The following is an 11039-nucleotide window of genomic DNA, read 5'->3' as shown; positions in this document are numbered from 1 at the left end:
TGAGCCTTCTCCAATGCCAAAGCCTGACCCAAACCCTGAGCCTTCTCCAACGCCAAAGCCTGAGCCTTCTCTAATGCCAAAGCCTGAGCCAAACCCTGAGCCTTCTCCAACGCCAAACCCTAAGCCTTCTCCAACACCAAAGCCTGAGCCAAACCCTGAGCCTTCTCCAACGCCAAACCCTGAGCCTTCTCCAACGCCAAACCCTGAGCCTTCTCCAACGCCAAACCCTGAGCCAAACCCTGAGCCTTCTCCAACGCCAAACCCTGAGCCAAAGCCTGAGCCTTCTCCAACGCCAAACCCTGAGCCTTCTCCAATGCCAAACCCTGAGCCAAACCCTGATCCTTCTCCAACGCCAAAGCCTGAGCCAAACCCTGAGCCTTCTCGAACGCCAAACCCTGAGCCAAACCCTGAGCCTTCTCCAACGCCAAACCCTGAGCCAAACCCTGAGCCTTCTCCAACGCCAAAGCCTGAGCCAAAGGCTGAGCCTTCTCCAACGCCAAAGCCTGAGCCTTCTCTAATGCCAAAGCCTGAGCCAAAGCCTGAGCCTTCTCCAACGCCAAACCCTGAGCCAAACCCTGAGCCTTCTCCAACGCCAAACCCTGAGCCTTCTCCAACGCCAAACCCTGAGCCAAACCCTGAGCCGTCTCCAATGCCAAACCCTGAGCCGTCTCCAACGCGAAAGCCTGAGCCAAAGCCTGAGCCTTCTCCAACGCCAAACCCTGAGCCTTCTCCAAGGCCAAACCCTGAGCCAAACCCTGAGCCTTCTCCAAGGCCAAACCCTGAGCCAAACCCTGAGCCTTCTCCAACGCCAAACCCTGAGCCTTCTCCAACGCCAAACCCTGAGCCAAACCCTGAGCCTTCTCCAACGCCAAACCCTGAGCCAAACCCTGAGCCTTCTCCAAGGCCAAACCCTGAGCCAAACCCTGAGCCTTCTCCAAGGCCAAACCCTGAGCCAAACCCTGAGCCTTCTCCAAGGCCAAACCCTGAGCCTTCTCCAACGCCAAACCCTGAGCCAAACCCTGAGCCGTCTCCAACGCCAAACCCTGAGCCTTCTCCAACGCCAAACCCTGAGCCAAACCCTGAGCCTTCTCCAACGCCAAACCCTGAGCCAAACCCTGAGCCTTCTCCAACGCCAAACCCTGAGCCATCTCCAACGCCAAACCCTGAGCCAAAGCCTGAGCCTTCTCCAACGCCAAACCCTGAGCCTTCTCCAACGGCAAAGCCTGAGCCAAAGCCTGAGCCTTCTCCAACGCCAAACGCTGAGACTTCTCCAACGCCAAACCCTGAGCCAAACCCTGAGCCTTCTCCAAGGCCAAACCCTGAGCCTTCTCCAACGCCAAAGCCTGAGCCAAACCCTGAGCCTTCTCCAACGCCAAATCCTGAGCCAAACCCTGAGCCTTCTCCAATGCCAAACCCTGAGCCAAAGCCTGCGCCTTCTCCAATGCCAAACCCTGAGCCAAACCCTGAGCCTTCTCCAATGCCAAACCCTGAGCCAAAGCCTGAGCCTTCTCCAATGCCAAACCCTGAGCCAAAGCCTGAGCCTTCTCCAACGCCAAACCCTGAGCCTTCTCCAAGGCTAAACCCTGAGACAAACCCTGAGCCTTCTCCAACGCCAAACCCTGAGCCTTCTCCAACGCCAAAGCCTGAGTAAAACCCTGAGCCTTCTCCATCGCCAAACCCTGAGCCAAAGCCTGAGCCTTCTCCAACGCCAAACCCTGAGCCTTCTCCAACGCCAAAGCCTGAGCCAAACGCTGAGCCTTCTCCAACGCCAAACCCTGAGCCTTCTCCAACGCCAAAGCCTGAGCCTTCTCCAACGCCAAAGCCTGAGCCAAAGCCTGAGCCTTCTCCAACGCCAAACCCTGAGCCTTCTCCAACGCCAAACCCTGAGCCAAACCCTGAGCCTTCTCCAACGCCAAACCCTGAGCCTTCTCCAACGCCAAACCCTGAGCCAAACCCTGAGCCTTCTCCAACGCCAAACCCTGAGCCAAACCCTGAGCCTTCTCCAACGCCAAACCCCGAGCCAAACCCTGAGCCTTCTCCAACGCCAAACCCTGAGCCTTCTCCAACGCCAAACCCTGAGCCTTCTCCAACGCCAAACCCTGAGCCTTCTCCAACGCCAAACCCTGAGCCTTCTCCAACGCCAAACCCTGAGGCAAAGCCTGAGCCTTCTCCAACGCCAAAACCTGAGCCTTCTCCAACGCCAAAGCCTGAGCCAAAGCCTGAGCCTTCTCCAACGCCAAAGCCTGAGCCAAACCCTGAGCCTTCTCCAAAGCCATACCCTGAGCCAAACCCTGAGCCTTCTCCAACGCCAAAGCCTGAGCCAAACCCTGAGCCTTCTCCAACGCCAAACCCTGAGCCTCCTCCAAGGCCAAACCCTGAGCCAAAGCCTGAGCCTTCTCCAACGCCAAACCCTGAGCCAAAGCCTGAGCCTTCTCCAACGCCAAACCCTGAGCCTTCTCCAACGCCAAACCCTGAGCCAAACCCTAAGCCTTCTCCAATGCCAAACCCTGAGCCTTCTCTAACGCCAAAGCCTGAGCCAAACCCTGAGCCTTCTCCAACACCAAACCCTGAGCCTTCTCCAAGGCCAAACCCTGAGCCAAAGCCTGAGCCTTCTCCAACGCCAAACCCTGAGCCAAACCCTGAGCCTTCTCCAACGCCAAACCCTGAGCCTTCTCCAACGCCAAACCCTGAGCCTTCTCCAACGCCAAACCCTGAGCCTTCTCCAACGCCAAACCCTGAGCCAAACCCTGAGCCTTCTCCAACGCCAAACCCTGAGACAAACCCTGAGCCTTCTCCAAGGCCAAAGCCTGAGCCTTCTCCAACGCCAAACCCTGAGACAAACCCTGAGCCTTCTCCAAGGCCAAAGCCTGAGCCTTCTCCAACGCCAAACCCTGAGCCAAAACCTGAGCCTTCTCCAACGCCAAACCCTGAGCCTTCTCCAACGCCAAACCCTGAGCCAAACCCTGAGCCTTCTCCAAGGCCAAACCCTGAGCCTTCTCCAACGGCAAACCCTGAGCGAAACCCTGAGCCTTCTCCAACGCCAAACCCTGAGCCTTCTCCAAAGCCAAAGCCTGAGCCAAACCCTGAGCCTTCTCCAACGCCAAACCCTGAGCCTTCTCCAACGCCAAACCCTGAGCCTTCTCCAACGCCAAACCCTGAGCCAAACCCTGAGCCTTCTCCAACGCCAAACCCTGAACCTTCTCCAACGCCAAACACTGAGCCAAAGCCTGAGCCTTCTCCAACGCCAAAGCCTGAGCCAAACCCTGAGCCTTCTCCAATGCCAAAGCCTGAGCCTTCTCCAATGCCAAACCCTGAGCCAAACCCTGAGCCTTCTCCAATGCCAAACCCTGAGCCTTCTCCAATGCCAAACCCTGAGCCTTCTCCAACACCAAAGCCTGAGCCAAAGCCTGAGCCTTCTCCAATGCCAAACCCTGAGCCAAAGCCTGCGCCTTCTCCAATGCCAAACCCTGAGCCAAACCCTGAGCCTTCTCCAATGCCAAACCCTGAGCCAAAGCCTGAGCCTTCTCCAACGCCAAACCCTGAGCCTTCTCCAAGGCTAAACCCTGAGCCAAAGCCTGAGCCTTCTCCAACGCCAAACCCTGAGCCTTCTCCAACGCCAAAGCCTGAGCAAAACCCTGAACCTTCTCCAACGCCAAACCCTGAGCCAAAGCCTGAACCTTCTCCAACGCCAAACCCTGAGCCTTCTCCAAAGCCAAAGCCTGAGCCAAACCCTGAGCCTTCTCCAACGCCAAACCCTGAGCCCTCTCCAATGCCAAAGCCTGAGCCAAACGCTGAGCCTTCTCCAACGCCAAACCCTGAGCCTTCTCCAACGCCAAACCCTGAGCCTTCTCCAACGCCAAACCCTGAGCCAAAGCCTGAGCCTTCTCCAACGCCAAACCCTGAGCCTTCTCCAACGCCAAACCCTGAGCCAAAGCCTGAGCCTTCTCCAACGCCAAACCTTGAGCCTTCTCCAACGCCAAACCCCGAGCCAAAGAGTGAGCCTTCTCCAACGCCAAACCCTGAGCCTTCTCCAACGCCAAAAACCGAGCCAAACCCTGAGCCTTCTCCAACGCCAAACCCTGAGCCTTCTCCAACGCCAAAGCCTGAGCCAAACCCTGAGCCTTCGCCAACGCCAAAACCTGAGCCTTCTCCAACGCCAAAGCCTGAGCCAAACCCTGAGCCTTCTCCAACGCCAAACCCTGAGCCAAACCCTGAGCCTTCTCCAAAGCCAAACCCTGAGCCAAACCCTGAGCCTTCTCCAACGCCAAACCCTGAGCCAAACCCTGAGCCTTCTCCAACGCCAAACCCTGAGCCTCCTCCAAGGCCAAACCCTGAGCCAAAGCCTGAGCCTTCTCCAACGCCAAACCCTGAGCCAAACCCTGAGCCTTCTCCAACGCCAAACCCTGAGCCTTCTCCAACGCCAAACCCTGAGCCAAACCCTGAGCCTTCTCCAACGCCAAACCCTGAGCCAAACCCTGAGCCTTCTCCAACGCCAAACCCTGAGCCAAACCCTGAGCCTTCTCCAACACCAAACCCTGAGCCTTCTCCAAGGCCAAACCCTGAGCCAAAGCCTGAGCCTTCTCCAACGCGAAACCCTGAGCCAAACCCTGAGCCTTCTCCAACGCCAAACCCTGAGACTTCTCCAACGCCAAACCCTGAGCCAAACCCAGAGTCTTCTCCAACGCCAAACCCTGAGCCAAACCCTGAGCCTTCTCCAACGCCAAACCCTGAGCCAAACCCTGAGCCTTCTCCAACACCAAACCCTGAGCCTTCTCCAAGGCCAAACCCTGAGCCAAAGCCTGAGCCTTCTCCAACGCCAAACCCTGAGCCAAACCCTGAGCCTTCTCCAACGCCAAACCCTGAGCCTTCTCCAACGCCAAACCCTGAGCCAAACCCTGAGCCTTCTCCAACGCCAAACCCTGAGCCAAACCCTGAGCCTTCTCCAACGCCAAACCCTGAGCCAAACCCTGAGCCTTCTCCAACGCCAAACCCTGAGCCAAACCCTGAGCAGTCTCCAACGCCAAACCCTGAGCCTTCTCCAACGCCAAACCCTGAGCCAAACCCTGAGCCTTCTCCAACGCCAAACCCTGAGCCTTCTCCAACGCCAAACCCTGAGCCAAACCCTGAGCCTTCTCCAACGCCAAACCCTGAGCCTTCTCCAACGCCAAAGCCTGAGCCAAACCCTGAGCCTTCTCCAACGCCAAACCCTGAGCCTTCTCCAACGGCAAAGCCTGAGCCAAACCCTGAGCCTTCTCCAACGCCAAACCCTGAGCCTTCTCCAACGGCAAAGCCTGAGCCAAAGCCTGAGCCTTCTCCAACGCCAAACGCTGAGACTTCTGCAAGGCCAAACCCTGAGCCTTCTCCAACGCCAAACCCTGAGCCTTCTCCAACGCCAAACCCTGAGCCAAAGGCTGAGCCTTCTCCAACGCTAAACCCTGAGCCTTCTCCAACGCCAAACCCTGAGCTTTCTCCAACGCCAAACCCTGAGCCAAACCCTGAGCCTTCTCCAACGCCAAACCCTGAGCCTTCTCCAACGCCAAACCCTGAGCCAAACCCTGAGCCTTCTCCAACGCCAAGGGCTGAGCCAAAGCCTGAGCCTTCCCCAACGCCAAACCCTGAGCCAAACCCTGAGCCTTCTCCAATGCCAAACCCTGAGCCTTCTCCAATGCCAAACCCTGAGCCTTCTCCAATGCCAAAGCCTGAGCCAAACCCTGAGCCTTCTCCAACGCCAAACCCTGAGCCTTCTCCAACGCCAAACCCTGAGCCAAACCCTGAGCCTTCTCCAACGCCAAACCCTGAGCCTTCTCCAACGCCAAAGCCTGAGCCAAACCCTGAGCCTTCTCCAACGCCAAACCCTGAGCCTTCTCCAACGCCAAACCCTGAGCCTTCTCCAACGCCAAACCCTGAGCCTTCTCCAACGCCAAACCCTGAGCCTTCTCCAACGCCAAACCCTGAGCCTTCTCCAACGCCAAAGCCTGAGCCAAACCCTGAGCCAAAGCCTGAGCCTTCTCCAACGCCAAACCCTGAGCCTTCTCCAACGCGAAACCCTGAGCCAAACCCTGAGCCTTCTCCAACGCCAAACCCTGAGCCAAAGCCTGAGCCTTCTCCAACGCCAAACCCTGAGCCTTCTCCAACGCCAAACCCTGAGCCAAACCCTGAGCCTTCTCCAATGCCAAACCCTGCGCCTTCTCCAACGCCAAACCCTGAGCCAAACCCTGAGCCTTCTCCAACGCCAAACCCTGAGCCTTCTCCAACGCCAAACCCTGAGCCAAAGCCTGAGCCTTCTCCAACGCCAAACCCTGAGCCTTCTCCAAGGCCAAACCCTGAGCCAAACCCTGAGCCTTCTCCAACGCCAAACCCTGAGCCAAAGCCTGAGCCTTCTCCAACGCCAAACCCTGAGCCAAACCCTGAGCCTTCTCCAACGCCAAACCCTGAGCCGTCTCCAACGCCAAACCCTGAGCCAAACCCTGAGCCTTCTCCAACGCCAAACCCTGAGCCTTCTCCACTGCCAAAGCCTGAGGCAAACCCTGAGCCTTCTCCAACGCCAAACCCTGAGCCTTCTCCAACGCCAAACCCTGAGCCAAAGCCTGAGCCTTCTCCAACGCCAAACCCTGAGCCTTCTCCAACGGCAAACCCTGAGCCAAACCCTGAGCCTTCTCCAACGCCAAACGCTGAGACTTCTCCAACGCCAAAACCTGAACCAAAGCCTGAGCCTTCTCCAACGCCAAACCCTGAGCCTTCTCCAACGGCAAACCCTGAGCCTTCTCCAACGGCAAACCCTGAGCCTTCTCCAACGGCAAACCCTGAGCCTTCTCCAACGCCAATCCCTGAGCCTTCTCCAACGCCAATCCCTGAGCCTTCTCCAACGCCAAACCCTGAGCCTTCTCCAACGCCAAACCCTGAGCCTTCTCCAACGCCAAACCCTGAGCCTTCTCCAATGCCAAAGCCTGAGCCAAACCCTGAGCCTTCTCCAACGCTAAACCCTGAGCCTTCTCCAACGCCAAACCCTGAGCCTTCTCCAACGCCAAACCCTGAGCCAAACCCTGAGCCTTCTCCAACGCCAAACCCTGAGCCTTCTCCAACGCCAAACCCTGAGCCAAACCCTGAGCCTTCTCCAACACCAAACCCTGAGCCTTCTCCAAGGCCAAACCCTGAGCCAAAGCCTGAGCCTTCTCCAAGGCCAAACCCTGAGCCAAACCCTGAGCCTTCTCCAACGCCAAACCCTGAGCCTTCTCCAACGCCAAACCCTGAGCCTTCTCCAACGCCAAACCCTGAGCCAAACCCTGAGCCTTCTCCAACGCCAAACCCTGAGCCAAAGCCTGAGCCTTCTCCAACGCCAAACCCTGAGCTTTCTCCAACGCCAAACCCTGAGCCAAACCCTGAGCCGTCTCCAACGCCAAACCCTGAGCCTTCTCCAACGGCAAACCCTGAGCCAAACCCTGAGCCTTCTCCAACGCCAAACCCTGAGCCTTCTCCAATGCCAAACCCTGAGCCAAACCCTGAGCCTTCTCCAACGCCAAACCCTGAGGCTTCTCCAACGCCAAGGGCTGAGCCAAAGCCTGAACCTTCTCCAACGCCAAACCCTGAGCCTTCTCCAACGCCAAGGGCTGAGCCAAAGCCTGAGCCTTCTCCAACGCCAAATCCTGAGCCTTCTCCAACGCCAAGGGCTGAGCCAAAGCCTGAGCCTTCTCCAACGCCAAACCCTGAGCCTTCTCCAACGCCAGACCCTGAGCCTTCTCCAACGCCAGACCCTGAGCCTTCTCCAACGCCAAAGCCTGAGCCTTCTCCAACGCCAAAGCCTGAGCCAAAGCCTGAGCCTTCTCGAACACCAAAGCCTGAGCCAAACCCTGAGCCTTCTCCAACGCCAAACCCTGAGCCTTCTCCAAGGCCAAACCCTGAGCCAAAGCCTGAGCCTTCTCCAACGCCAAACCCTGAGCCTTCTCCAATGCCAAACCCTGAGCCAAACCCTGAGCCTTCTCCAACGCCAAGGGCTGAGCCAGACCCTGAGCCGTCTCCAACGCCAAACCCTGAGCCTTCTCCAACGCCAAACCCTGAGCCAAACCCTGAGCCTTCTCCAACGCCAAACCCTGAGCCTTCTCCAATGCCAAACCCTGAGCCAAACCCTGAGGCTTCTCCAACGCCAAACCCTGAGGCTTCTCCAACGCCAAGGGCTGAGCCAAAGCCTGAACCTTCTCCAACGCCAAACCCTGAGCCTTCTCCAACGCCAAGGGCTGAGCCAAAGCCTGAGCCTTCTCCAACGCCAAATCCTGAGCCTTCTCCAACGCCAAACACTGAGCCAAAGCCTGAGCCTTCTCCAACGCCAAACCCTGAGCCTTCTCCAACGCCAAAGCCTGAGCCAAAGCCTGAGCCTTCTCCAACACCAAAGCCTGAGCCAAACCCTGAGCCTTCTCCAACGCCAAACCCTGAGCCTTCTCCAAGGCCAAACCCTGAGCCAAAGCCTGAGCCTTCTCCAACGCCAAACCCTGAGCCTTCTCCAATGCCAAACCCTGAGCCAAACCCTGAGCCTTCTCCAACGCCAAGGGCTGAGCCAAAGCCTGAGCCTTCCCCAACGCCAAACCCTGAGCCAAACCCTGAGCCTTCTCCAATGCCAAACCCTGAGCCTTCTCCAATGCCAAACCCTGAGCCAAACCCTGAGCCTTCTCCAACGCCAAACCCTGAGCCTTCTCCAACGCCAAACCCTGAGCCAAACCTGAGCCTTCTCCAACGTCAAACCCTGAGCCTTCTCCAACGCCAAAGCCTGAGCCAAACCCTGAGCCTTCTCCAACGCCAAACCCTGAGCCAAACCCTGAGCCTTCTCCAACGCCAAACCCTGAGCCTTCTCCAACGCCAAACCCTGAGCCTTCTCCAACGCCAAACCCTGAGCCTTCTCCAACGCCAAACCCTGAGCCTTCTCCAACGCCAAAGCCTGAGCCAAAGCTTGAGCCAAAGCCTGAGCCTTCTCCAACGCCAAACCCTGAGCCTTCTCCAACGCGAAAACCTGAGCCAAACCCTGAGCCTTCTGCAACGCCAAACCCTGAGCCAAAGCCTGAGCCTTCTCCAACGCCAAACCCTGAGCCTTCTCCAACGCCAAACCCTGAGCCAAACCCGGAGCCTTCTCCAACGCCAAACCCTGAGCCTTCTCCAACGCCAAACCCTGAGCCAAACCCTGAGCCTTCTCCAACGCCAAACCCTGAGCCTTCTCCAACGCCAAACCCTGAGCCAAAGCCTGAGCCTTCTCCAACGCCAAACCCTGAGCCTTCTCCAAGGCCAAACCCTGAGCCAAACCCTGAGCCTTCTCCAACGCCAAACCCTGAGCCAAAGCCTGAGCCTTCTCCAACGCCAAACCCTGAGCCAAACCCTGAGCCTTCTCCAACGCCAAACCCTGAGCCGTCTCCAACGCCAAACCCTGAGCCAAACCCTGAGCCTTCTCCAACGCCAAACCCTGAGCCTTCTCCACTGCCAAAGCCTGAGGCAAACCCTGAGCCTTCTCCAACGCCAAACCCTGAGCCTTCTCCAACGCCAAACCCTGAGCCAAAGCCTGAGCCTTCTCCAACGCCAAACCCTGAGCCTTCTCCAACGGCAAAGCCTGAGCCAAACCCTGAGCCTTCTCCAACGCCAAACCCTGAGCCTTCTCCAACGCCAAACCCTGAACCAAAGCCTGAGCCTTCTCCAACGGCAAACCCTGAGCCTTCTCCAACGGCAAACCCTGAGCCTTCTCCAACGGCAAACCCTGAGCCTTCTCCAACGGCAAACCCTGAGCCTTCTCCAACGCCAAACCCTGAGCCTTCTCCAACGCCAAACCCTGAGCCTTCTCCAACGCCAAACCCTGACCGAAACCCTGAGCCTTCTCCAACGCCAAACCCTGAGCCTTCTCCAATGCCAAAGCCTGAGCCAAACCCTGAGCCTTCTCCAACGCTAAACCCTGAGCCTTCTCCAACGCCAAACCCTGAGCCTTCTCCAACGCCAAACCCTGAGCCAAACCCTGAGCCTTCTCCAACGCCAAACCCTGAGCCTTCTCCAACGCCAAACCCTGAGCCAAACCCTGAGCCTTCTCCAACACCAAACCCTGAGCCTTCTCCAAGGCCAAACCCTGAGCCAAAGCCTGAGCCTTCTCCAAGGCCAAACCCTGAGCCAAACCCTGAGCCTTCTCCAACGCCAAACCCTGAGCCTTCTCCAACGCCAAACCCTGAGCCAAAGCCTGAGCCTTCTCCAACGCCAAACCCTGAGCCAAACCCTGAGCCTTCTCCAACGCCAAACCCTGAGCCTTCTCCAACGCCAAACCCTGAGCCAAACCCTGAGCCGTCTCCAACGCCAAACCCTGAGCCTTCTCCAACGCCAAACCCTGAGCCAAACCCTGAGCCTTCTCCAACGCCAAACCCTGAGCCTTCTCCAATGCCAAACCCTGAGCCAAACCCTGAGCCTTCTCCAACGCCAAACCCTGAGGCTTCTCCAACGGCAAGGGCTGAGCCAAAGCCTGAGCCTTCTCCAACGCCAAATCCTGAGCCTTCTCCAACGCCAAGGGCTGAGCCAAAGCCTGAGCCTTCTCCAACGCCAAACCCTGAGCCTTCTCCAACGCCAAACCCTGAGCCTTCTCCAACGCCAAAGCCTGAGCCAAAGCCTGAGCCTTCTCCAACACCAAAGCCTGAGCCTTCTCCAACGCCAAGGGCTGAGCCAAAGCCTGAGCCTTCTCCAACGCCAAGGGCTGAGCCTTCTCCAACGCCAAGGGCTGAGCCAAAGCCTGAGCCTTCTCCAACGCCAAACCCTGAGCCTTCTCCAACGCCAAGGGCTGAGCCAAAGCCTGAGCCTTCTCCAACGCCAAACCCTGAGCCTTCTCCAACGCCAATCCCTGAGCTTTCTCTAACGCCAAAGCCTGAGCCAAAGCCTGAGCCTTCTGCAATGCCAAACCCTGAGCCTTCTCCAACGCCAAACCCTGAGCCTTCTCCAACGCCAAACCCTGAGCCAAAGCCTGAGCCTTCTCCAATGCCAAACCCTGAGCCTTCTCCAACGCCAAAGCTTGAGCATTCCCTAACGCCAAACCC

At 57.8% G+C, this 11039-nt stretch overlaps 1 protein-coding gene across 1 annotated transcript; it reads left to right on the top strand.

Moving 5' to 3' along the window:
- Nucleotides 1-3883: 3883 nt before the first annotated feature.
- Nucleotides 3884-4567, top strand: LOC135328858 (protein TsetseEP-like; the record flags this gene model as incomplete). The annotated part of the gene is made up of 1 exon (XM_064514995.1): nucleotides 3884-4567. A coding segment is annotated over one exon (684 nt), but the record flags the coding sequence as incomplete, so codon positions are not given.
- Nucleotides 4568-11039: the final 6472 nt, after the last annotated feature.

This window comes from Dromaius novaehollandiae, chromosome 1 (genome assembly GCF_036370855.1).
Source record: "Dromaius novaehollandiae isolate bDroNov1 chromosome 1, bDroNov1.hap1, whole genome shotgun sequence".
Taxonomy (NCBI): Eukaryota; Metazoa; Chordata; class Aves; order Casuariiformes; family Dromaiidae; genus Dromaius; species Dromaius novaehollandiae.
This window is presented reverse-complemented; position numbering and strand designations above follow the sequence as displayed.